At 47.3% G+C, this 27,961-nt stretch overlaps 1 protein-coding gene across 2 annotated transcripts in view; it reads right to left on the bottom strand.

Annotated features, from left to right (window-relative positions):
- Positions 1–6,857, bottom strand: part of GAD1 (glutamate decarboxylase 1) — a 35,452-nt gene extending 28,595 nt beyond the window's left edge. Inside the window, exons 1-2 of one of the 2 annotated variants that reach the window (XM_065927907.1) lie at positions 6,752–6,857; positions 3,427–3,489 (exon numbers count right to left, since the gene is read on the bottom strand). In XM_065927907.1, the coding sequence (XP_065783979.1) occupies positions 3,427–3,489; positions 6,752–6,833 (145 nt within the window). In that variant the 5' untranslated portion in view covers positions 6,834–6,857. The remainder of the gene's footprint in view (positions 1–3,426; positions 3,490–6,751) is intronic. The other variant, XM_065927908.1, reaches the window with a different exon arrangement.
- Positions 6,858–27,961: the final 21,104 nt, after the last annotated feature.

The following is a 27,961-nucleotide window of genomic DNA, read 5'->3' as shown; positions in this document are numbered from 1 at the left end:
CCTGGTGGATCAGACAGTAAAGTGTCTGCCTGCAGTGTGGGAGACCCAGGTTTGATCCCTGGGTTGGAAAGACCCCCTGGAGAAGGAGATGGCAACCTACTCCAGTACTCTTGCCTGGAAAATTCCATGGACTGAGGAGCCTGGTAGGCTACAACCCATGGGGTCGCAAAGAGTCGGACACGACTGAGCAACTTCACTTTAACAATCTTAGGAGGCAAAGAGGCGCTACAACTGATCAAAGCTGACCACAGCTTCGGCTCTCTTACACTTGCCTCAGTGGGGCCTCTCTGGGCTCTGCTGCTGGTTCCTCACAGCTGACCCCAAACTCAAAGGTCCAATCAGCCCCATGAGTTGGAGGGAAATGCGAGGAATTGGAGAGCACTGGGTTGAAACTGGTTGTTTCCAAGTGGGGTTTTGAACTGAGCCTGGCATAAGACTCACCTGGCCAAGGGAGCAAGTGGGGACTGAAGCCCAAGCCCATGCTATAGCATGGAACTGCATCTCTCTAGAGGAAGGGGCTCTTTTCCTGATTTCTCTGGGATATGAATACCCTGCCAGATTTCTCCCCCAGCTCAAACACTTTTTTTTTAGTTTCAAGAAACCGTAAGTATAGAGAATTTGAAATCTATGTTTAAAAGCTGGTGACTGACACAAAATAAAACACACATGTCAACACACTGGATGGGGCTAAATAAAACAGCTCGGGGGCTGTAACTGGGAGCCAGTTTGGGAGCTCGGCATAAAGAAGAGGTTGATGCCCAAGGACTCACCAGTAAGTCAGCAGAGCACAGAACAGAACTCAGGGCTCCCTGTATCTCCTTCTATTTAGGTCACACCATCATGCCTGTAACCACCCTGCTCTCCACCTCTTGGCAAGTTCTGGGGTTTCTCCTGGCTGACTGCCCTCCCAGGTGATTCTGCCTCCAGAACTAAGGGTCCCACCGGTGAGACCAGGGGCCTTCCTAGCAGCTTTGTTTTTCTGGTTGGGGGTGGGGGGATCCAGGAGAGGGGATAGGAGAGTGGAAGGGGTTGAATCTTGGCAAGGCACTGAAACGTTTAACGGGGGTTACCCAGGGCAATGGATTTGGAAATGAGAAAATGACCATTAGTCCCCTCAACTATCTTAAGGTGAAAGGTCAAACCAACCTGGATAGCATCAGGCCAAGAGGGCACCTTTCAAGCCTATGAAGGGATGGGATGAAAGCGGGGTGGGTATCTGTGTGTGGAGGAGGGGAGCGGCTGTGGATTCAGGTCAAACCAAAGACTGTACTTTGCCTCCGGGAACTAGACTAAAATGGAAAGCCCAAGCAGGCTCAAAGTACGGAAAAACAAATCCAATTGGTGTTTCCTTTCGGAATCAAACGTATTGTAAAGCCTTCTAGCCTGTGGCCCCCAAAGCTTGCATACTAGCAGAAGCCAGTTTCCCGTGGGCAAACTGCCAGCCCTCTCCTGTTACAGGGGTTGCAACTTTTTTGAAATTAGTGTTGGGGAGGAGGGTGAAAACAGAAGAAACTCCCCGAGGATGGTAACCCCCAAATTCCGCCAGAGCTCCTCTTCCGGGTAAGTTAATGCAAGCCTCTACTCCCCAGATCGCGGACCCAGTTCCAGGACACCTAATCCCGGATCCAGGGATGCTCCCGCACCTCTACCCTTTCGGGGCATTTCGGGTGTGTCTCCCGAAGCGGCGCTTAGATTTTTTTTTTTTCTCCCAGACTCCGAGGGGCTGCAGTCGGGGCAGCAGGGGGCAACGCCCAGGACCGAGGCCAGGAAGCCAGGACCGGGATGGACGAAGGCCGCCCTCCAGGCAAAGCTTGCACCGCGGGGAAAGCAGCCCTCGGCCCCAGCCGCCCGCACCCCTGTCCTCGACCGTGGCGGGCGCCCAGGGCCCGCTCAGTTCTGCTTGCCCAGCTGCATGACAATGACGGCTGAGAAGCCGAGCGCCGCGGCCGCCGAAGGGACCTGGCGCGAAACGGGCTATTAAGTCGGGAATGGCGGCGGGGGGAGGGGGTTATTTATAGAACAAAGCTCGGCCGCCGCCTGCCGCCCTCGCGCGGGGACGCGGCCCGGGACTCGCGTGCAGGGGAGAGGGCCAAACCCAAGGCTGGGCTTTCCCCGCAGAACGCCTAGGTCCTGGAGTTGAGCAACCCTTCCTCGCCGTAATTGCTGCTCCCCGGATCAAGGGGACGGAGCCCCAGAATCGCAGGGAGGGCGCTGCGCGGTCGGGCAGGGGAGAGTGGGTTTCTCCCAGAAACTGCCAAATAAGCCTTCTCGCTCAGGCCACCAACTGCCGCCGCCCTGGGGCCCCGGGATGCAGGGCCCCGGGAAGCTCTGTCCCACAGGCCACGGGCTCGCCGGCCTGCCCCCGGGCGCTCGCCGGGCTGGGTGGGCGCACGCGCCCACGCCTGCGCCGCCGCTATCTCCCGAGCGCAGCAGCTGAGGGACTGCCTTTTAATAAGCCCCTCGTTAATCTTCCCCCGCCTCTCCAGCCCCTGCCCGGGGACGTCCGTATTTTCTGGACCAGATAAGGCTAGAGATTTTAGACGGTGAAATGTAGCAAGGAAAGCAAGTCCTCATTGTTCAGCCGGAGCCACTCAGCTGTGTCCCTTCGAACAAATCTTTTTTTCCTTTAAAAAAAAAATCACACCCCCTTGGGCGTTTTCATCTCAGATCCTCACATCTCTGGAGAGCTGTTCTTTCGTCCCCTCCAGCTTCCAGATCTATTTTCCTTTATCTCTGACGAATCGTGCCCGACACCCCCTCTTTCCCTCTCTTGGCCCCACGCCCCCTTGGCCCCCTTTCCCTTCCCGCCTCTCCCTTCAAGGGCAAGCTCCGCAAAACCTCTAGCTTGCACTGCCCGCACCTCCTCCAGGCAAGCCACCTAGGCTGCAGGCAATCCTTTCTTTGGGCTTCCAAGGCCTCAAAGAACGCAGTCTGAATCCGTTTCGACATCTCGGGGCAAAAATGTCCAGCCGAGAAGCCCACTTTCAACCCGCAATGGTCGAGGAGGAAGAGGTACGACGCGTTAGCCACCGTCTTAGCCGTTTGTCTCGCCTTGGGCCTGCTCTCCAGGAAAGCCAGCCCTTTTTACTCCACCTTCGCGACACTCAGGCCGAGCGCTCCGGTCAGAACTGCCCCAGCGCGGGGCACGAAGAGCGAGGCTGTAGTGCTGGGGCGCTGTGCTCCTCCTCAGCCAGGGGAGCCCCGACCCCTGGGCCCTATCGGGAAAGATCCCCTGGGAACAGGTCAGGAGAGGACAGAGAAAGGTCAAGACCGCAGAGGAGCGTCTCCGCCTGGCGTCGGGGCTGTAGACACTTCCGAAAACATTCAGAAGCCAGGATTCCCTTCCGCGTACATCCTTCTCTCCCAAACCCGCCAAGCCAGCTCGCGTGGAAGCCCTTTGGGGCCCCAGCGGGCCCTTTCACTCACCGCAGATCTTCAGCCCCAGCTTTCTGGTGCATCCATGGGCCACGCCGCACCAGGTATCATACGCTAGAAAGCAAGAGACGTGCGTTCAGTGAGGCTCCGACAGTCCGGGACGCGGTCGAAGGCAAAGGTGTTCTGGGGAGGGTGGGGGCAGGTCTTTGCCAGTGCGCCTCATTAAATAGCTCTTTCCCCAACGAGCTGGGAGTCTGACCTGTGGGCTGACAGGGAGACTCGTGCCCTCAGAGAACCCACCACACTCCCTTTCCGATTCTACTTCAGAGAGGGAACAGCGCTCTGCTGGGCCTCCAAGCGACCCCAGCCACTCCAGTCGGGTAGCCGCCGAGGGGTCGCGGAGCGGGACAGGGCTGGCGCCTCAGTGGCCCAGCACCCACCCGCAGGCCCTCGGTCTCTGCCCCGCAGACTCGAAGGGCGACCACAGCGGCCCGGAAAGGGAGCACAAGAGACATCTGGGACCAATGCGTCTCATAATTTCCTGGCGGGTCTCCAGCCGAGTGGCAGCTTAAAATAAACTGGCATGAAATGGGGTCGCGGAAGAGTTCAGGAATTAATTGGGTGAAAAATAGTATTTGACTAGATGATCGGGCTCGCTTGGCTGCTCCTGAGTGGGGCTGGGGGAGTCAGTAGACAATAGTGCGCCTGGGGTCTTCATCCCCTGCCCCCTCTTCCTAACCTGCTCCTCATTAACCCTTCCCTCCGGCATCTCGAGAAGTAAAGGCAATCAGACACTTTCTCTCCAGGTCTAAATCGGGGACTCAGGAGCTGCGGTATTCTCAGACACCTCAGTGTCTATCCCGCCTTCAGGGTTCAGCTTCCACCCAGGAGTACAGGGGAGCCTGAGGAGCCCGCATGCGACCTGGTGTGATGGGCCTAGCGAGAGATTCCCCTCAGATTTCTCCTAAGGCGTCTCTAGTCCCTCCCATCCCCCACCCTGGCCGGTGCCTTCAGCCCGTCGCGAATGTTGGCTGCGATAAGGAGAGTGACATCCATTAAACCCGAGGCACAACAGAGCCTCAGCCGGGAGAGGAACTAGCCCGATGTCAGTGAGACAGCGTGTCACAGATGGAGTTCCTGCAACAGACAGTAAATCAGTGCGAAAGCTAAACCCCCAGTAGCAACACCTTTAAGGTAAAGAGCTATTTCCACCCGGAACAGTGCTTCCAGTTTAAACGCCATCCCACCGAATCCTCATAACCCTATGAAGCAAGAGGAGTGTTAATCTAAGACTCATTTTACAAATAATAACATTGAGGCTCAGAGAGGCGAGGAGCGTTTTCCAAGGTCACTCAGCTATGGCGTTGGAGTTCAGACCCACTGCACTGCCTTTTAGAGGTGGGACCCATTTAGAGTTCAGACCCATTGCACTGCCTTTTACAGTGAAAGAAAGGGAATGAGATGGGAAGAGGAAGTGAGGGAGCCCCTTTGATGCAGGGAAGACTGAGTGGTCTAGGGCAAAGAGGCGGGGTCGCTGGAGCAAGAGGTTGTGTAAGATTGTGTGAATTAAGCAAAACCACTTCCCAGGAGACCTTGGAGGAACAGAGAAGCGGAGCCAGCCGGGCAGGCGAGAGTGGGTAGAGAGCCAGGTGAGTGAGCGCAGCCTGGGATGCTCACACCTCGGCTGGGCTGTTGGGGCAGGAGACAAGACAGGTGCTTCTCAGAACCTGTGTTTCAGGATCTTCCCTCTGCCTTGGCGCGACCTCCAGGCCAAGAACGAATTCAGGTCAGTGCCTCTACTGGGTCTGGACCTGGGGTTGGGCACATGGGCTCCGTTGGGGGCTGCCTCTGGGAAGTAGGGGCATGCTAGGGGTGCAGGACTCGAGGGTGGATGAACACTATGGATACCCACCCTTGCCAAGGCAGCAGAAAAGGGGCGGGAAATGTGGAGAGAACTGAAAAAGAAATCCATCTGTGCCACAGCAACAGACAAAGGCACTAAAGCCTCGTGTTTCTCTTGGACTGTTCCGAGCAGCTCTGGTGGCCAGCGTGCGGCTCATGAGCCACCAAGCCTGGCGGCTCTCTTGAGTCCCTCTTTATTGTGTGGGTAATTGTAGCTTCCCTGGGGGGTGGGGCATTGGAGCTGCAAAGGGAACTGGAAAGCAGTCTAAAAATTTAAGAGAAGGTCTCCTGCCAAGAAGCCAAAGGCAGCACCTATGGGGAGGATAAAGGGTTTACCTGACCACTCCCTCCTCCGCTCCCTGCCAACCTTCCTTGTTGAGAACAATTGATGTTTTCTCAAGCTTACAGAAAGTGCCGTAAAAGCGAAGCAATGAGCCCTCTTTCCGATCACAGTACCATCCCTAAGACCCCCTTTTATACAGAAATTCTGGTGCCCTTACTCTCTTGAGCTGATAAATTTGGAGGGAGACCATTTCAATCTAAAGTGGAAAACGGAAAACAATTTCTCCATCTTCCCACCTCTACAAAGAGGTAGGAAATCAATCTGAATTAAGCCCAGATTCTAGAAATGGGCTGAGGAGCCACACCGAGCTAGGGATAGGGAAGCATAAATCTTCCCGCCACCTTTTATCTGGTTCCCCCTTTCACTCTTTGGGAGCTGTCCACTGATGACAGGCCTCCTGCCCCGGAAAAGGTTGGCCTGGCAAACCTTCTGGGCTCCTCCTTGTTCCCCACTTCTTGCCACTCAGAATGCGGCCCACTTTTTTTTTTTTTTTTTTTTTTTTTTACATTTCTCTGAAATGTAATTAATTGTCTAAAATGTCGAGGCTTAATCTCAGAAGGTTTTATGCTCCTTTTTCGCCACTGGCTTCTCCCTCACTCGTCAATAGCTCGACGCAAATTTGGAGCAATTAGGGACCCCGAGTTTTCTAAAAGCTGCAATTAACGTCGAAATTTCCTCTGATTATAGACTTCCAGGGGGAAAGGCAGAGGGGGAGGGGTCAGATCTCGGCTCAACGAAAGCTAGCGATAGAAAACTCTATTCCCGCTGAGTCTCCCAGCTCCTCACACCGCCCGGTGCACCGACCCCGGGCGTCTCACCTAGCAAAGAAACCACACACAACACAACACAACACAACAAAAACAACACGCTCACCGCGCGTCCTTCACCCGCCGCGAAGGCTCGCCGCCGCTCCGACCCTGCGTGGTCCCCACTCTCTTAGCGCCCTGGAATCACCTAGCATTCCTGGCAGTCGAACGACCTCTGGTTGGGACCTGGGTCAGAGCCCCATTTGTTTCTAGCCTCCATCATCTCCGCGCTCCCCCTTCCCTTTCCGCCAGCGCAGGCTCCTCAGGTCCCAGCGCCCCCATCTTTCCTACAGTCCATTTGATAGGAAACTGGAGCAGGACCTACTTGTGGGGCGCAAGTTGGTAGTATTGGGGTCCGCTCCCGCGTTCGAGGAGGTTGCGGACGAAGAAGGGGTCGAAGACGCCATCAGTTCGGTCGTCCCGACGCCTCTACTGTCCGGGGTCCTCGGCCAGTCGGGCACTAGAAAAGGCTGCAAAGAGAAGCGAGAGCTGTATGGGGAGGGCTTCCGGGGTCCAGGCGCGCGGGAGGCGATTGAGCGGCCGGGGGCGCGGACGCTCCGGCTGAAGTCTGGGCTAGGGAGAGGCGAAAGGAAGGGCCGCTGGCGGGCTGGGTCGGGGTGCGCCAGGCTGGGGACTAGGGGAGGAGACGTGCTCGCGAGCTCTGGGATTCGGGCGCTCGCAACGTAGCCCCGGGCTCCTGTCCAGTCTAGCGGCGCGGTGGCGCGACCTGGAGCGCAGCGCTGAGACTAGGGGAACCCAAGGCCAGTGCAGGTCGCGCGGGTTCGGGCGGCTGGGCTAGGAGGGCTAGGGAGACTCTGCGCGATCTTCCAGCCCAGCCGTGACAAGCCCTATTGGGTCTCGGCAGCCGGCTGGCGGGCGGCCGGGAGGGGCGGAGGGGGGGGGGGTGAGCCGGAGGAGGGCGCACAGGGCGGGCACGTCTGGTTCGGTGTCTGGTTCCCGTTGTTGTGTCTGGCTAATTCCCTGGAAAGAAGGAGGCTAACTGCTCCAGGGAACGGGGACTTTGGTGAGACAAGGTGAGAGAAGAAAAGGGGGTTCGTGTGTTCACGGTCTCCCGCGGATTTGGCTGGGGAAGATATACAGTCACCTTGTACTCCAGACAGCCAGAAAGCAGCGAGTCGGAACCTCTCTCGTCTCCCTCTTGCCCCACCCGCTTTAAGCCATTTCGAAGCAAAGAACCGGGCTCCGTCCTTGTTTCTGTATTTCCCCTCCACCCCGTATTTCTCGCTGTACAGACCCGGGGAGGGTGAAGGAGGCAAGAAAGGGGAACATCACCAGGGAAACCAACTTGCTCCCAGCGCGCGGGAGGCGGCAGACAAGGATAGGTGCGCGGCGCCCCTGCTCCGCGCTCGGCATTGGTGCGATGGCTTCCGAAGGCCAGGGAACAGAGACAGTGCGGGCGAAGCTGGGTAGATACAAGAGCCTGCAGAGTAGCGCCCGCAGGCCACCGCCTCCACACTCTCCACAGGACCCCCACACTTAGCCCCGCGCGCGCACTCGCACCGCAACGCAGGCAGCTGGGAGACAGCGGTTTCTGGGGAAGTAACAGGTTACCGCTCCGAGTCGCGCCTTCGGCTGCTGCTGGCCAGGAGCCCGTTGGTGAGACCGGTGCTCGCAGCCGGGAAGCGGAGGAGAAAATCGCTCTCGCCCCACTTCTGCCTCAGCCCCTGTACGTCCCCGGGGCATGAATCTCGCTGATGGGGATAGGATGATTGTGAAGGCTGAGGTCTCTGCGCCGCGCAGGAACCGGGAGCCAAGACTCGGGCGGGCGGGACGCTCTCGGCTCGGGAGGATAGATGGCAGACTCGGGGGGTGGGGGTTGGCCATGAAACCGCGGGTGAAGAGGACCCAGCTGAACAGTAGCGGCTGGGCACTGGGAAGGTCCCGGCGGTTGCGCGCTTACCCACCTAGACTGGGAGACAGCAAGCCGCGCGCTCCTATCGCTCTTCTGCGTAGCGCCCAGCAATCGGCCCGGCTCGGCCCGGCTCTGCCTCAGGCGTAATCTGCCCGGCGTCACCTCCAGCTGCAGCCTGTCTTTTGCAGGCACCGTCCCGCACGCGAGCTCCTGGAAGAGAGGAGAGCGATCCGAAGAGGTGGCTGCTTGGCTTTGGGGGAGGCGGAGGCGGAGTGGGGAGGCGGGGACCGGCTCAGCAGGGGAATCACGAGGCCGCTGCTCGCGGGGGCAGCTCGTGGGCAGAGCGGCGGGGCTCCTTGCAGGTGCCTGACCGCCTCTGGAGCTTTATAGGGCGATTATAAACCCAGATCACGGGTTTGCACCCGGAAAAACGAAAAGAAGCCCTATGAGTAATCCAGAACGTACTCAACACGGTCTGTATTTTGAGTTAGGCAGAGGGTCGAGTAAGGAGAAGGAAAAGAGAAATTCTATGAAGAATTCTGCCTCGCTGAGTGCTTCTCCCTCCCTTTCCTCTCCCCCATTACCATATCCTCGAGAAGACAAGAGCTGTAGCTTAGCCTCAGTTACTTGCCCCGCGGCTCCCCCAGCTTTGTGATGCCTCCTTGAGCAGAAACCGCTCCCTGGGTCACGTCCTTGCTGGCTCTCTACTGAGCCAGGATTGTTGTAAAAGCAAAGGACACAGACATGAGGGGAGAGCTCGCAGACCCTTAGAGGACTCCATCTCTTTTTCACTTCAGTTTTCTCATCCTGCTCGGTGCTTCCCCAAGTACTCCACCGGAGCACACTACCGAGTGCCTCCGTGGAGAAAAGGGTCCGATTTCCAACCCACTACACGCTCCCTCCTAGCTTTGGTTCCCTTGGTGATGGGGAAAGGAGTCCTCCTGATTGATCACATCTGAAGGTTAATAACACGCACGAGCGCCGCTCCACACACAAGGGGAACCCGAGCATAGAGGTGGCCCGGGGGTGGGCTGGGGGAAGCGGACCGGCCATCTCTGCCCAGGCCCGCTCCCCTCCACTCTCCCTTCGTTTCACGCTGTTTAAGCATTCTCTTTTTGCAATATTTAGACGGATTGAACGAACTGCCGCGTCCCGAAAGCCCCTCGCGGTAAAAAGGCGTTCACGGAAAAATTTCCACCAGATGGCGCCATGCGGCCAGGGACCGAGAGGCCCTGTGCTGGCCGGGTCTTTGCTCGCGCCCCAGGGTCAACACCTGGAGGGGCTTGCGGGGCTGTTATTCTCCGGCCTTTTCAAGCCAACCCTCAGACACCTCGTCTCTAATTTATAGTGTCCTCTTTCCTCCACCCCAGTTTCTTTTTCTTTAGGGCAAAGCAGAGTTGATCACCGTGTCTGGGTGACACCGTGTAACCAGTGATTTCTTTCCTCGTTTTCACAGTGATTTTGTTGTTGCGATGCTGCAGGCAGGGGTTATTTACGGACACTTCTTCGACCTTGCTAGCCCACCGAAATCCTGATTCTTCTCTCTGAATGTCTTATTGCCTTTCACCATTACACAGTGGAAATGCCGAAAATCTTACAAAACACTGAAAATTCCATAAGGGAGACCGAGGATTCCGCCCTTCCTCCTGAGAAGATACAGTCCGATTTAGTAAGAGGGTTCTCGTTGTGAGGTTTGAAATAACCGCGTTGCCCTTGATACTAAAGAAAATACTGTTGCCCTCTCTCAATCTTACAGTAAGACCTCGGGCACTTTTTAAAGACGGAAGAGCATGCGGAAGGGCGGGCGTGGGTCACTGCAACTCTGAGTCCCAGAGCTCAGGACTGGGCAGGTGGGCGTGCCCACTTCGCGCAGGAAAAAACCTTCCAAACCGCGCACCGCGTAGCTTCTCTGCCACGCTTGAAAAACGCAGTTTACTAAGAAAAAAGGCTCGGAATTCCACCCACGCCCCCTCCTCAGGTCTCCCTAAAAGAAATGGTTACGTCAGTCAGGGACCTGGGTGCTAGTGGTAAATCATTCAAGATGCTCTGGGGCTAGGAGGCCAGCCGGAGGAGGCGCCTCTCAGGGTGTGCTGTACTAGGAAGACGCCTGCTCACCTTCTGTCCCTTCCACCTTCTCCCAAGACCCGAGGTTCCCCAGAAAGGAAGATTTGTTTACCTTCACCTGTGGCCTCAGACATTTCCAACCACTCCCTCTTCTGATTTCTGTGTCCAAAACGCTCACCTCTAACGTTTTAGCCAATAAAATAATCTCGCCTTAGAAAGAAATCTACAGGATTGTCTATCGCAAATTAAAGCTGAGTCCGTCCAGCTGCGAGGATATCCCTCCCTTTCTCCTTTATATAGATGGAAGGGAGGAATGAAGGCTCCTGCTTGTCCTTAATTTTAAAATGTTTAATTAGATATTAGTAATATGTTAAATGGTTATTAATCACATGTTTGGAGTCAGGCACTGTTTTCAGGGAACTTGCACTGTCTTGGCAACTTATATTATCCCTGCATTCATGGACATTCCAGTTAGAAGGGGAGAGAAACAGTCTTGGGGACTTCGTGGGTTTGGTTTGGTTTCCAGTTATCTTCCACTCCAACCCAGGCTCTTGGGCTTAGCGGAGATGGTAAAGACCTGAGGGCCCAGAATTCCACAGTTTCAGCGCAGCGAGTTCGGACGCAGGGCACAGCTCTTTCAGCACCAAGGACAGAGCCCACGATTTGGAAGCTGAAGCCTCCAGTTCGTCGGCTTAGGTCGCCAGGATTTAGCAAACCCGCCTCCCTCGCACCATCCGCCTCCCGGCAGTAAATGCTGGGTTTGTTTTCCCCTGTTGGGGCGGGGTGGTGGTGGTGATGGTGGAGTACCTCGCCCCCTTTTGCCTATCCAGTAAGAATATGCAAGGAGGGTGGTTGTGGTTGTCTTTTGGCTCTTCAGAATATTTGGGGTCTATATTTTTGTTTATATTTTTCCACTCTTCTTTTTATCTTTTATTACTCCCGGGGGAAGATGCCCTGGATAATGGGGGTGGTAAAAAGATATCCTCTCTAGGGACTCGAACCGGTGGTGAGGGGTGGCCCGGAAGGGAGTGGTATCCGCCCAGCTGTTTCGTTTGCGTTTGATCTAAGATTTAGCACTTTGAAGAAATGGGAACAAGATGCCCAGAGGCGGAAGAAAGAGGCGGCGAGTGCGACCCCTCTGGTCTCTCTCTTCCGGGCGCGGAGGTTTTGCTAGCCTGCAGCTCCGGCTACTCGATTGTGTCTTCAGAAGACAACTTTCCTTTAGGTCAAGGATGCCTGGGGCTTGGGAACACGACCCTCCGCCCACAGTGCCCCTTCTCTGGGAGGTTTAAAGATACTCCAAGTGGATTTGGAGCCAAACCTTTCGGCAAAGGAAAAAAGGAGTGGGTGAAGTAAGGAGTGGAAGGGGCACCCGAATGGGCTGCGGGGGAGATTTCTATGCGTAAAATATGGTCCACGTCAAGGTGAGTAAATATGAAACGTCAATCTTTTTTGACGCATTTAGCATTTTTAGCCATCAGAAAAGGTAATTTTGGAGCCACATTGTGAATTCATTTTTGCCTGCTCGTTAAGGTCTATTTTAAGCATCTAATTTATGACCAAAAAAGAGGGGGGTGGGGGAATGGCAGTGCTCACGGTTTAAACGTCTGTCTCCCGAGACGAGGGCTGTGGGAAGCGTTGTTAACCGTACACTCAGCTTTTCTTAAGTGAGAGCGAATTCGGTGTGATTGTGTACTTTAAAGAGAGTTCATTCTGGACTTTCCTTGGGAACCAGAGCTAAATCGACACCCCTACCCACAACAGGCACCCCTGGAAGACACTCACACTCACCCCTGAAAGACAGGAAAGGGTTAAAAGTTGTGACAAGCGAGTGAGAATTCCAGCCGGAATTGAACGCAGCCGAGAGGACTCCGGAAATTGCAACCTTTTCTTCTAAAGAACAGTGGTGAGTTCCTCAAATAATGGTCACATGGCCCCTTCCCTTTCGGTCACATGGTCCCTTTCTGAAGGTGAAAATATTCTAATAATAAAGAAATTAATCAAAGAGGACGGAGTAATTTGTATTTGGGCAAATCTTGTGCACATTTTAAGACGCCCAATTCTCGCTATTTCAAACATCTGGTGGACGGAGGGACCACGAGATGGCGACAGATTACAACTTCTGACGGACGGGGAACAACGCGTTCCAAAAGAGAGCAGTGCTTGAAGGAAAACCGCTGCTGCCAGGCCCTTTCCAGTTCACACTCACACTCTGCCGTATTTCACAAAGCAGGGTCTTTTTTTCCCTCTTTTTAATGCTTAGAGAGGCTGCCGGAAGTGGACGGACACACTCAGGATCTCTGTCCCTTTGGTGAAAGAGAAAGGGATGTAAAGTATCTGATTCTTTCCCACAAAACTGATCTTTAAAGGTAGCCTCTGGACAGAAACTCTGGTACTAGGCAAGGTGTTTCACTGTGAAACAGGACACCAAGGAAGTAACAGTCTTTTTTTCTTTTTTATTCTTTTTTTAAAAATTTTATTTTATTAGTTGGAGGCTAATTATTTCACAACATTTCAGTGGGTTTTGTCATACATTGACATGAATCAGCCATAGAGTTACACGTATTCCCCATCCCGATCCCCTCTCCCACCTCCCTCTCCACCCGACTCCTCTGGGTCCTCCCAGTGCACCCGGCCCGAGCACTTGTCTCATGCATCTCATCTGGTCTAGTGATCTGTTTCACCATAGATAATATACATGCTGTTCTTTTGAAACATCCCACCCTCACCTTCTCCCACAGAGTTCAAAAGTCTGTTCTGTACATCTGTGTCTCTTTTTCTGTTTTGCATATAGGATTATCGTTACCATCTTTCTAAATTCCATATATATGTGTTAGTATACTGTAATGATCTTTATCTTTCTGGCTTACTTCACTCTGTATAATGGGATCCAGTTTCATCCATCTCATTAGAACTGATTCAAATGAATTCTTTTTAACAGCTGAGTAATATTCCATGGTGTATATGTACCACAGCTTCCTTATCCATTCATCTGCTGATGGGCATCTAGGTTGCTTCCATGTCCTGGCTATTATAAACAGTGCTGCGATGAACATTGGGGTGCACGTGTCTCTTTCAGATCTGGTTTCCTCGGTGTGTGTGTATGCCCAGAAGTGGTATTGCTGGGTCATATGGCAGTTCTATTTCCAGTTTTTTAAGAAATCTCCACACTGTTTTCCATAGTGGCTGTACTAGTTTGCATTCCCACCAACAGTGTGGAAGTAACAGTCTTTAACTGCAATTCTGACAGACTTTCGAAAATGTATCTGTTTTCAATTCTCTTAACAGAAACATGGAGAAGGCAATGGCAACCCACTCCAGTACTCTTGCCTGGAAAATCCCATGGAGGGAGGGGCCTGGTAGGTTGCAGTCCATGGGGTCTCAGAGTTGGACACAACTGAGCAACTTCACTTTCATTTTCCACTTTCCTGCATTGGAGAAGGAAATGGCAACCCACTCCAGTGCTCTTGCCTGGAGAATCCCAGGGACGGGGGAGCCTGGTGGGCTGCTGTCTATAGGGTCACACAGAGTCGGACACAACTGAAGTGACTTAGCAGCAGCAGCAGCAAATGAATGGGATGCAAGAAAGATGATTTCCTATATAAGATGCTTTTTAGTCAAACAGTATGTAATAGCAATACAGTTGAGGCTTGAGGGACCACTGCGGACTGGAGTGCTGGCCCTCCTCACAGTGGAAAATCCACATATAACATACAGTCCCCATATACAGAATTTCTCAACATCCATGGTTCCTTTGTATCCTAGATTCTACACTCACACTTTCAACCAACCTGGAATTGTGTAGTACTATAGTATGGCTGGATGGCATCACCGACTCGATGGGCATGAGTTTGAGTAAACTCCAGGAGCTGGTGATGGACAGGGAGGCCTGGCATGCTGGGATTCATGGGGTCACAAAGAGTTGGACACGACTGAGCGACTGAACTGAACTGATAGTATTTATTATTGAAAAAATTCTCATCTAAGTGGACACTCACAGTTCAAATCTGTGTCCTACGACTGGGTCAACTGTATTTTTTTTTCAATGTAAAAGCTCTTGAACTATTTAGAATAACAGGTATTTAGCCCTTGTTTTCAAAATTAGCTGCCTAGGACTACTGCTTGTGAGAGGTTCTTTCTGGAAGGTTCTGACTTAGTTGTAGAGAATCTGATAACTTAAGTTTCTATTCTTGATCAGATTCCTTCCCTATCTGGCCTAATCCTGGGCCAGTTACTCAGGGAAGAAAACAGAACCTTAACAGGTGGGGTTCGTCATTACTGTTCTAGCTCAGTTTCTTTCTTGTTGACAAGTAAGAGCTCACACCTAAGGTTCTCAACTGTGTCAGCTGCAAATAGGTCATATATGGATGTGAGAGTTGGACTGTGAAGAAAGCTGAGTGCTGAAGAATTGATGCTTTTGAACTGTGGTGTTGGGGAAGACTCTTGAGAGTCCCTTGGACTGCAAAGAGATCCAACCAGTCCATCCTAAAGGAGGTCAGTCCTGGGGGTTTATTGGAAGGACTGATGTTGAAGCTGAAACTCCAATACTTTGGCCACCTCGTGCGAAGAGTTGACTTATTGGAGAAGACCCTAATGCTGGGAAGGATTGGGGGCAGGAGGAGAAGGGGACAACAGAGGATGAGATGGCTGGATGGCATCACTAACTTGATGGACATGGGTTTGGGTGGACTCCGGGAGGTGGTGATGGACAGGGAGGCCTGGCGTGCTGCGACTCATGGGGTCGCAAAGAGTCGGACACGACTGAGCGACTGAACTGAACTGAACTGACAGGCACATTGTCTCAACTACATAGCTAGGGATAAACCACCTACATGCATTGGAGCATGGGAAGACTTGAACTGGTAAAACGTTTCCTCTTCTCTAAATCTGAACTGTGTACTCTTCACCCCGACTCCTTCCTGCCCATCCCCACCAACTTTGATAAGGACTTGGCCATGTAAGTTGCTTTGGACACAGGAATGGAACTGAACTGCAGATCCATGAGTTAATGTGTGATGCATCATTTCTGTGGAAGTAATGGACAAATACAGCACTGACCAGGGGGAACCAAGGTTGGACACAGAGAATGGCCTTGGAATTGGCTGCCTAGGATTACTTCTTGTGGGTGGGCCCTGTGCATGTGTGTGTTCAGTCCTCTTGAACTCTGAGACGCCATGGACTGTAACCCAACAGGCTTCTCTGTCCATGAAATTTTCCAGGCAAGAATACCAGAGTGGATTGCCAATTCCTATTCCAGGGGATCTCCCTGACTCAGGGATCAAACCCCCAACTCTTACATCTCCTGCATTGGTGAACTCTTTACTACTGGGAAGCCCGGGTTGGGCCCAGTATGGCCTGCTAGTGGTGGTGCTGGAGGAGGGTGGGGTCCCAGTCTGACCTACTTCTCGTGGCGGTGGTGGTGGAAGAGGGTAGGGGCATGTCAGAGACCGCTGTCTGTCTCCCTCTCAGTGTCTGTCTCTGACTTTAGGATCACGACTATAGAAATAGTTACAGAGGTGAAAAATCTATCTCATGGAAATTATGTGATATGTTCATTGTCTGAACTCTCATTTAATCATCACCCTCGATCCTCTACTTTGAAGATGAGGAAACTGAAGTCTGGATAAGTTTCAGGATTTCCCGGAGCACACACTTACTGAGAACTGGACTGGAAACTATTCTTTCTTCTGTCTCAGCGCCCTGTGCACTGCTCAGTGAGACCTTCCGGCTCTCCCACCTAACAACCATTTGACCTTGGAGAATCACTTAATCTCTTTGGGATTCCCATGATGGGGGGGGGGGGGTATCAAATGAGACCAGATAAGACTTCATTCATCTGAAATAATTAGTAGTATTTCATGATTCCTCTCAAGGAGAAATTTTCTGTTGTGAATGCTATGGACTCGAGGACCTTTTGAGTCAAGGCAGTGTGTTACAGGAAGAAAAGCAAAAACTTTAAAGATATTCAGACTTGAATTCAAATCTGAATTCTATTTATCAGCTATTATTTAAATGCTCTCAGTCTAAGTTTTCTCATCAGTAAAATGGGAGCTAATATTAGCTTTTGGGCTATCCTGTTTGATGTCCATAAAACCCATGTTCACAAGTTCAGTGGTGCCCAGTTTACGGCTTTCGGTGTATGTCAATTCCTGCTATTCCTTCCCCTTAGTTCAGCAGTGATTTTGATCCATTTAAATATTTTCTCCTTGGAGACTAAGCCTAATATATGTTTTTTTTTGTTGCCCATTTCAGTAGAGCTTCACCATCCCTTGACATGGATTTGAGGGCTTCCTCTTTAGTAGTTTAGAGGTTTTATAATCTACAGAGTTTTGATTCTTCAGACTCAGCAGAGAAGGGGTGAAAGGGAGCCAGTTTTGTGCTGCAGTCTTCACTCTGCTCCCAGGGATGCTGGCCTTCTTGTTGTTTCTTGAACATTTTCGGCATGTTCCTGCCTCAGGGACTTTGCAATAAATATTCCTCTGCTTGGAAAGCACTTTGCCCATGTTCCATAGGATTTTTCCTTCTCATTCTGGTCTTTGCTCAAATGTTCAAAAATTTTCTTGATGCCTTCGTTTATCCTTCTATTTAAAATTACAGATCTCCCCTAGTTTTGGCACTCCCTATTCTTATTTTTTTCCTATAGCACTTTTTTTTTTAACCACTTGACATAGTGTATATTTTACTTATGTATTTCTTCTTTCTTCTCACTAAAACACAAGTTTTGTGAGGGCAGGAACTTCTTTTTATACCAATATATCCCCAGCACAGAATGGTTCTTGGACACTATAACCACCCTATGCATATTTGACTGGTTTTTATATTTTATGCAGCTGAATAGACAGTATATTCCTACGATCTTCAGGTGGCCATCTGGAAGGCAGCTAGCGCCTACAAAATGAATATAGGCAGTTGTTTTGCATCATTTCTTCATTTGGATTTACAAAAGGAGGTGAGAAGAAAAAGTAGACAAGGATGAAAATAAATCCCCCAAAGTCAGAACCACTTAGGAGACTTCAACTAGCCTATTAAGGAGTAGCCAGTATACGAACCATTGTTTTAATAGGTGACAAAAGGTGACTCAATTTAGCAAGTTTCAGTTTTGAGTCAAGTTTCTCAAAAATATTCTTGTAAGTTCATTTAGTACATAGGATTTTTAACATTTTTTCCTTTTATTTTCTTGCAGTGGTGGGATGTGAGCTAAGGGAAGGTGGCTATAGGCTGACAATGTTGTCTGCTGATTTAAGTATTCTGCCCTATGTTTGGCTCAGTTCTTCGGCTGCCATCAGGAAGAAACTGAATTTGGTGCCTGTTATGATGGGGAAAAATCCTTTCTCCTATCACACGGTCCAGTGGTAGACAGGGAACTGTGAAACTTATCTTCTTTACAGAATGATTGTTTTCAAGTAATCCTTTTCATGGCAAGACATAGAATAATTTTTCTTTGAGGGAAAGATACATTTAGGGACCTAGGGGCATGAAACACCAAAAGACTTGTTACAGAGTAGAAGAGAAGGCAAGCTAAGTGTTCAAAAAAGGCAGGAAAGAGCTCAGGAAAGTTAACCAACTATTAAAACTTTCTTTTGTAGTCACACAATAATAGGAACTTCATAATCAGTTCTAAGAAAACAAGGGCTTTCGGAGGCTCAGTTCAGTTCAGTCACTCAGTCCTGTCCAACTCTTTGTGACCCCGTGGACTGCAGCATGCCAGGCCTCCCTGTCCATCACCACCTCCCAGAGTCTACTTAAAGTCATGTCCATTGAGTCGGTGATGCCATCCAGCCATTTCATCCTCCATCATCCCCTTCTCCTGTGCCCTCAGTCTTTCCCAGCATCAGGGTCTTTTCAAATGAGTCAGCTCTTCACATCAGGTGGCCAAAGTATTGGAGTTTCAGCTTCAACATCAGTCCTTCCACTGAATATTCAGGTCTGTTTTCCTTTAGGATGGACTGGTTGGATCTCCTTACAGTCCAAGGGACTCTCGAGTCTCTCTCATATCACAGTTCAAAAGCATCAATTCTTCAGTGCTCAGCTTTCTTTATAGTCCAGCTCTCACATCCATACATGTCTACTGGAAAAACCATAGCTTTGACTAGATGGAACTTTGTTGGCAAAGTGATGTCTCTGCTTTTTAATATGTTGTCTAGGTTAGTCATAGCTTTTCTTCCAAGGAGCAAGCGTCTTAATTTTATGGCTGTAGTCACCATCTGCAGTGATTTTGGGAACCCCCCCTCAAAATAAAATCTCTCAGTTTCCACTGTTTCCCCATCTATTTGCAAATGAAGTGATGGGACTGGATGCCATGATCTTAGTTTTCTGAACGCTGAGTTTTAAGCCAACTTTTTGACTCTCCTCTTTCACTTTCATCAAGAGGCTTTTCTGACATAAGGGTGGTATCATCTACATATCTGAGGTATTGATATTTCTCCTGGCAATCTTGATTCCAGCTTGTGCTTCATCCAGCCTGATGTTTTTCCATGATGTACTCTGCATATAAGTTAAATAAGCAGGGTGACAATATACAGCCTTGATGTACTCCTTTACCTATTTGGAACCAGTCTGTTGTTCCATGTCCAGTTCTAACTGTTGCTTCCCGACCTGCATACAGATTTCTCAGGAGGCAGGTCAGGTGGTCTGGTATTCTCATCTCTTGAAGAATTTTCCAGAGTCTGTTGTGGTCCATACAGTCAAAGTCTTTGGCATAGTCAATAAAGCAGAAGTAGATGTTTTTCTGGAAAACTCTTGCTTTTTCGATGATCCCACGGATCATTTCGATGATCCAATGGATGTAGGAGGCTGCTGCTGATTATTTGCAGTGATCTCTATTTAAATTATCCAACTGTGCATAAGAATAAGCCAGTCTGTGAGTGTTCTAAGCAGTTAATGTTCTATGAAGATCAGTATCTCTGTCTCAGATGACATCTTTTCTGAACTTAATGACCTACTTATTTACTTGTTAGTGTTGGTCCTTATTGGGCTTCCCAGGTGATGCAGTGATAAAGACTCCACCTGGGAATGCAGGAGGTGTGGGTTTGATCCCTGGGTCAGGGAGATCCCCTGGAGTAGAAAATGGCAACGAGCTCCAGTATCCTTGCCTGGAAAACTCCATGGAAAGAAGAACCTGGCAGGCTACAGTTCATGGGGTCGCAAAAGTCAGACATGACTGAGCAACTGAGCGCACACACACACACACACACACACACACACACTGATCCTATCGGAAGCTTCTAGCACACCAAAAAGTGTACTAAGGCCTGCTAAAATGCCTCATGTCCAATAGGCAATTCATGAATATTGCTTTGTTTCTTCTCTTCCTTGTGTAAACTTTTCTGCTCCTAAGGTCAGTTTTACTTTTTCTTGGTCTTTTTTATTTGTCTGAAGTATGGTTCACTTACAATGCTTTGCTAGTCTATGCCGTCCAGCACAGTGACTCAGTTATACATATATATTCATTCTTTTCTTAATATTATTTTCCATTATGGTTTATCCCAAGAGATTAGATATAGTTTGGTATGCTATTTGGTAGCACCTTGTTGTTTATTCTAACTTCCTTTTTAAGTTTTTTTTTTAAAGAAAAGCAAAACATTGTAAATCAGCTATATTTTTTCCTTTAAAGTGATATATGCTTGTTTAAAAAAAAGTATATAACTTTATAGCAGACAAAAATGAAATAATCTCATCACACAAACGCAATCATGGTTAACATTTTCATTAATTTTTCCCCCCCAGGTTTTGTCCTACCTCATGTATAGGCTTAATTTAAAAGTTTTTTTTAAAACTTTTAATTGTATATATATGTATATATATTTTTTATTTATCAGTAAAAGTGTATATTTTGAGTAATAGTTGAAACATAGCATACACGCTGCTCTGTAAACTCTTTGGTTTGGTTTTAATAATATAAGCATATTTAATACCTAAATAGTATTCCCTTAAGTGGATGCAGTATGCAATATTTAATAAATCTGTTATAGTGAATATTTACTCCTTCCCCCCAAGTATTCCCTACATAATATTGAAATGAACTACTTTTTACATTCCTCTTTGCCAAATCTAATTTTTCCCTTTAAGTGATTTTATAGGAAGTAAGTTATTTGGGACAAGGAAGTGTGCTCGCTGTTACGAATTTTTGTACAGATTGCTGATTTCCCACTTAAAAATATCCACTTACATACCTACTACACATATTTTACTGTATTTATGGCAATAATAGCCACCATAGTTCTTATTACTTTTAAGCTGAAGGAAAGCATGTTTTAATTTGCTTTTAATTTCTAATAATGTTGAACATCTTATTGTGTTTATTGACAATTATATTTTCAAAATCATTGCTTGGATCCTTAGTACTTTTTTTTTCATTTATTTTTATTAGTTGGAGGCTAATTACTTCACAACATTTCAGTGGGTTTTGTCATACATTGACATGAATCAGCCATGGAGTTACATGTATTCCCCATCCCGATCCCCCCTCCCACCTCCCTCTCCACCCGACTCCTCTGGGTCCTCCCAGTGCTCCAGGCCCGAGCACTCGTCTCATGCATCCCACCTGGGCTGGTGATCTGTTTCACTATAGATAATATACATGCTGTTCTATCGAAACATCCCACCCTTGCCTTCTCCCAGAGAGTCCAAAAGTCTGTTCTGTACATCTGTGTCTCTTTTTCTGTTTTGCAGATAGGGTTATCATTACCATCTTTCTAATTTTATATTGGTGTGTGTGTGTGTTAGTCGCTCAGTCGTGTCCAACTCTTTGTGACCCCACGGACTGTAGCCCGCCAGGCTTCTCTGTCCATGGAATTTTCCAGACAATAGTACTGGAGTGGATTGCCATTCCCTTCCCCGAGGAACTTCCCAACCCAGGGATTGAACCCTGGTGTCCTGAGTCACAGGCAGATTCTTTACCATTTCAGCTACAGGGAAGTCCTCAGTTTATACTGGAGTACAGCCAATTAGCAATGTTGTGATAGCAAAGGGACTCAGCCATATGTGTATCCATTCTCCCCCAATCCCCCTTCCATCCAGGCTGCCACATAACATTGAGCCAATTCCCTATGCTATACAGTAGGGCCTTGCTGGTTATCCATTTTAAATACATCAGTGTGTAATGTAGGTTCCAAACTTCCTAGCTATCCCTTCCTCTCTTCCTTCCCCCTGGCAACCATAAGTTTGTTCTCTAAGTCTGTGAGTCTGTTTGTTTTACAAATAAGTTCATTTGTATCATCTTTTTAGATTCTGCACATATAAAAAGTTTTTTAGTATAGAATATTTATTTGTACATACACATTCACAGCAACATTATTCACAATAGCCAAAAGGTGGAAGCCATCTAACTGTCCATCAATGGATGAGTGAATAAATGAAATGTGATATGTACACACAATGGAATATTATTTGGCCATAAGAAGGGATCAGGTACTGAAAGATGCTCGGGCATGGAAGAACCTTGAAGACATTATGCTAAGTGAAACAAGTCAGTCACAAAGGGACAAACACTGTAGGATTCCACTTACCTGTGGTACCTAGAGTAGTCAGATTCATCGACAGAAAGTAGAATAGTGGTTGCCAGGGACTGAGGGTAGAGGGGGATGGGGAGTTACTATTTAGTGGGTACAAAGTTTCATTCTGAGAAGATGTAGAAGTTCTTGAGATGGATGATGGTAATGATTTCACAGTATCAAAGTACTAATGTTACTGAATTATATACTTAAAAATGGTTAAACTGGTAAATTGTATTTTATATTTTACCAGTAAAAAAGACTTCAGTGACACATGTGTCACACATGTGTCACATATAAGTGACACATGCCCATGAAAAAAATTAAAATGCATACATTGAAAAGTAAAATTCTTCTTACCTACCTCCCCTCCTCACTTACACAACGCAGAGATAACCATTCTAGCTGATTTCATATTTCCACTTTTCACTTACCTGCACCTGTAACTGGCACAAGGATCTACCAGTTCCTCTTCCTGCTTTGGGTGGCCATGACCCACTGGGGACCTGATGGTAACCTAGAGAGTCCAGTTAGGCTTACAATCCTAGAGGATGTCATTGTTGTCATTATACTTGCTATGCTTCGCAGATACATACAATAGGGTGCTCTTGGCTGCAAAGTAATGGAAAATAAGAAACAAACTACAATAAGAAAATTTATTGTTTTACATAGGATATTCAGAGGTAGGTAAAGGACTAAACCAGAGTTGACTGTCACTAAAAATGTCATCAAAGACTAGTTTCTTCTTTTCTCTCCTCCACTGTCCTTAGCATTGGCTTCAGCATAAAGCCTCCCATGATTCTAAGTTGCTGCAGGTATCTATGAGGGCTCTATGCTTTCTTGTTTCATGTTTTATTAGCTGAGACTGGCTGAGTTCTGTCCCTGTCTAGTAATAACCAGCAGTGAAGGGATATTGGTCAAAGAGTACAAAGTTTCAATTATGCAAGATGAATAAGTTCTTGAGATCTAAAGTGCAGCATGGTGACAACAGCTAACGTTACTTATTATACACAGGCCTACCTTATTTTATTGTGCTTCACAGATACTGTGTTTTTTACAGACTGAAGCTTTGTGGCAACCCTGCAGCAAGTGAGTCTTTCGGGGCCATCTTTCCAACAGAATTCACTCACTCTGTGTCTCTGTGTCACCGTTTGATAATTTTTGCAATATTTCAAACTCCACCAGCAAGAAAGATTATGACTTGCTCAAGGCTCAGATGATGGTTAGCATTTTTTAGCAATATTTTAAATTAAGGTATGCATATTATTTTTTATACATAATGTTACTGCACACTTAATAGACTACAGTAAATATAACTTTTATATGCACTGGGAAATCAGAAACTTCATATGCCTCACATTAATGTGATATTAGCTTTATTGTGGTTGTCTGGAACTGAACTCAAAATATCTCTGAGGTATGCCCATACTCGAAATTTGCTAAGAGGATAGATCTTAAATCTTCTCAACACACACACACACACACACACACACACACACACACAAGTAACTACACAGAGGTGATAGATACGTTAATTCACTTGATTGTGGTGGTCAGTTCACAATATATATCAAATAGTACCTGTTAAATATATATAAAATATAATTTTTATGTGACATTTCAAAGCTGTTGCAAACAAACTAGTAGCAAGTGGGATGGAAGTACCATAATTAGCTTAGATTTATCACCTAGGTTGAAAAGGATGGAGGGGGAATCAACCAGTGCCTGCTATAGGCTGTCTCCTGGTGCAAAAGGGTACATTTGAACAAGGCTACTGTTAGGGAAATTAAATAAATAGCCTTGTTTAGGCTTCAGAGACAAAGTAGAACAGGCCTCTGACCTTGCTTCCAACCTGCCTGGACACAGCCCGGAGTGCCCTGACTGCCGGCTGTGAGTGTAAGACTTACAGCACCACAGATAAGACAGGGGACAAATCTTGAGATTGTTGAGCCCTTGCAGGAGCTCTGGCCAACCAAGCCCCAGGCTTAACATTCCAAGCTTTTTAAGACAAAACAAACAGCATTAATACAAAAAGAGCTGAAATTTGCTCACAGACTGATGACGGTATCAGTTTGCCTCCTGGAATTATAAGTGGGAACCCTGAACTGCAATCTTTGAAGTCTCAGCCACAGAGCGGCACGTGCCGCCTGGGACCTTTTGCCAATTGGGACTCCAGATGTGTTGTGACACATGACTTCCAGCACTGTTTGAGTTTGGATGTTGGTCAAAACCCAGGTTGGTGATGTATCCTCTGCTGTTTCTAGTTCTCTTTTCTTTTAATGTTAGTATTTTGAAAGTAAGCTAGATAATTGTCTAACAAATAATGGCATTATTCATTTGTATAGAACAAGTGGCTTATTCTTTGAACAAATTCTTTGAACCTGAGATGAAAGTGAAAACTTCCGGCACAGTAGCTACCCAAGCCCATCTCGTTTCCCAGTGTTTCACTTCACAAGCCTCTCCAACTCTGGCACACCCACCCCACCCCAGCCCAGCATTATAACTTACATCCCATGTCAGCTGGGTAGTTTATTAGGAAACCCAATCAGAGAGACCTCTGTCCTCCTTAGACTGGTCTTGGAGGCCACATCTTACCTGCCTCTTATGCGTTCTCAAAACCTCCCAATATAGGACACTTGCCTAGAACCCCAAAGCATTTCAAGTGGATCCAGGCTTTCCTTCACATCTGGCATCATGAGCCCTGGTTAAATGCTCCCCACTACCCACCCCTACCTGTCCAAGATCAACATTCCAGGCAAATAATCAAAATCACATATACCTTAAATTAACCAAGGGAAAAAACACACTTCAGTTAAAGGGAATGTAGGTTATCATCTTGTATAATATATGGTTGATCCTTGAACATCATGGGTGCTGACTGACTATGCAGCCAAAAATTCGAGTATAACTAATAATTGGCCTTCTGGATCTGTGGTTTGGCATCCACAAGTTCTGACTTCACATTTGGATGCTGGGGCAGTTGTCCAGATGGAACCTACTGCCACACACTAACGTGATGTCATATGCATTCTCCAAGGCATTAGATGGTCTTTACTTCATTAGTTATTCCCCTTTCTTCAATCTGTCCCTCTCTACTGGAATCTTAGGGAGGAAAGTACAGTGGAGGGTAGGGCATTAAATGATTGTAAAATGATCGGGATTTGGAATACCTGATGCTCTTCCTTTCCAATCCACTCCAGTCTATTCTCTGTGCTTCATATAATTTTTTTTTTAAATGGAGATCCTTAGGAAGAAACACATTTCACATCAACATCAAGGACATACACACAAAAACTCTGAACAAAAAAATTTCTGAACAAAACTAATTCCCATATACTCTTTTGCAATGTGTGTATTTTATGTATTTAAGAAACCCAGATATTTTTGACTCACTATAGTGATTTCATAACTGACTGATGGATCATCACCTGTAGTTTGAGAACATGTTTTTCTATCTGGCTACTAGAATGCTTTTTCCAAAATACAGTCATTATTTTCTTTAAAATCCCTCAATGGCCTCCCACTACTTTAACGATAGAGTTCAAACTTTAACATGGCTTGTAAGATCCTCCATTCCCCAGCCCCTTTATTACTATAGCTTCATCTGTCTTGGCTCTAACTGGTCCATTTTCCTGTTGCAATCCAACCATGCTTACTTGCTCTCTGGACTCAGATGTATCTACTAACAGAACGCTCTTCCCCGCATCCTCTCCTTGTAGCTAGTTTCTCCTCATTCTATCTTTTCAGCTTAGACTCCACATCCCTCTGAATGCTTTCCCTGGACACCTGGCCCGGGTTAGGTGCCCCTCCTGTGTTCTCCTTTAGCACTCTGGCCTTCCTCAATGCCAGTGTCTGTCACCCTGCATTTCAACTACACCAGTACTCTTTAAAAGCAGGGACCAGGTTTTGTTCTCCATAGAAGACATAGTAGGCTTTCAGTAAATACTGATTGAATAAATAAATGAAATTATATTTCATTTATTTCCATCTTAAGTGCATTGAGTGGATATTCTTGTACATCTGCAAGCTGTTGATTTTCTGGGTTCTCTCCCACCACTGTAATTTTCTGAAGAAGGCACAGGTCTGGAACTGAACTGTCTTCATAGACACCGCTTGTGTGCTGATTCACTGACAGTTTAGCTATGTGTGAAGCAACATGAAACACTGGGTTCAAGATTCACTAGATCTCTCATACTGAAACATAACCTAGCATCTCATAGTCTTAATTTCCTCGTCTGAATTCCAGTACCCCAGTTAACATTTTAAGCTTATTCTTCTTCTTCAAAAAAGAGAGAAGATGACAAATGAAAGAAGGCAGGCGTGGATGAAGCGCTGCACTGGGCCTGTGGCACCTGTGTTCACACACACACCTGCATGTGGCAGGGGTCCACGGCTCAGTGCAAGCGCTCTTCACCCCTATTTACCTGAGTTCTTTGTGATCCTGTAAGACTTATATAAGAGTTTAATAACTTTATAATCACGTTGGATTTTTAAGACAAACTAAAGAATTCTGATTCTCAGCTTGACCTTCCTCCTCAGGAAGAGACTTTTTGTGCTCTATAAATTGAATATATCTATTTGAAGTGTTGTAAGGGTTAATACTTTACTTCTAATTATGGTAGAATTGAAAACTGGTATATCTCTACTATGTTAAAGGGATTTATTGTAATATATGATTGCTTTTTTTTAATCAACAGGATTCAATTCATATTTATATTATTTCTTCATTCTTCAATTATCATGAAACCACTCCAGTTATATTTTTGGTTATTATTTTACTACTCAGGGAAAAAATGAACAAAATAATTCTTTTTCCCGCAGTTTTATTTTTTGAAACCATAGCAGTTAACTTATTTTGGTGTATCTCACCTGTCACCATTTTACAACTGGCTTTCTTAGTTTTTAAAATAAACATTTTTAATTGGAGCTCAAGGTAATTGAAGAAATTTATTTAGCCTCTAAAATACCCAGTATAATAGAGAAAGTTTATTTGGCTTCCAAAATATCCAGCCACCACTTAAGCCTCCACTGTACTTTTGGTTAAAAAGTATTTTTGTTAATTGATTCCCACTGTGTGAAATTCACATACAGGATTTCCACAGATACCAGGTTTGAGGGAAAAAATGGCAGTATTAAAGAATAGTTTTTAAATATGAAGGTAAGGGATTTCCCTGGTGGTCCAGTGGTTAGGGGAGAAGGCAGTGGCAACCCACTCCAGTAGTCTTGCCTGGAAAATCCCATGGATGAAGGAGCCTGGTAGGCTGTAGTCCATGGGGACGCTAAGAGTCGGACACAACTGAGCGACTTCACTTTCACTTTTCACTTTCATGCATTGGAGAAGGAAATGGCAACCCACTCCAGTGTTCTTGCCTGGAGAATCCCAGGGATGGGGGAGCCTGGTGGGCCGCCATCTGTGGGGTCGCACAGAGTCGGACACGACTGACGCGACTTAGCAGTAGCGGCAGTTAACATTTACCCTTGGATACACCCAGCATCCCAAATTCAATTTGTGTAACCAAAAGGGAAAATATAATAACATGCTCTTAGGACTGAGAAGCCAGTGAATTAAATAATATAAAAATGCTTATATAAAATAATACAAAAAATACTTTGCAGATTATGTTTAGCTATTATATTATTTAGCTACCACATTCAGATGTGCATGCCTATGTCAGGTTATGCCAACACCCTGAATTACACTGAGTAAGGAGTGGAAGTAGGATGAAGACTATGGATAAAGGGTACATAGCCATAAATATGGATTATTCTGCATGATCAAAAATTCTTAGATTTAGCTATAATATGACCTATGATATCATGACTTTTTATTCAGAGAGCTTCTTCCTCAGAACCTTCCTGGCCTTTTAAAACTAAAATTTTACCAGTGTAATTCATTTAGTCTGCAATATCAGTTTTAGGATACTTAAAAAACCTCTTATGGGGAGAACTCCAAAGTCAGGTAAGTGGCATTAGATTGACACATGCTTAGTTAGTCAGTCATGTCCAAATCTTTGCAACTCCTTGTACTGTAGCCTGTCAGGCTCCTCTGTCCATGGAATTCTCCAGGCAAGAATACTGGAGTGGGTTGCCATGCCCTCCTCCAGGG

Source organism: Muntiacus reevesi, chromosome 3 (assembly GCF_963930625.1).
Source record: "Muntiacus reevesi chromosome 3, mMunRee1.1, whole genome shotgun sequence".
NCBI lineage: Eukaryota > Metazoa > Chordata > Mammalia > Artiodactyla > Cervidae > Muntiacus > Muntiacus reevesi.
The sequence above is the reverse complement of the archived record's forward strand: the minus strand, read 5'-3'. Positions and strand labels throughout refer to the sequence as shown.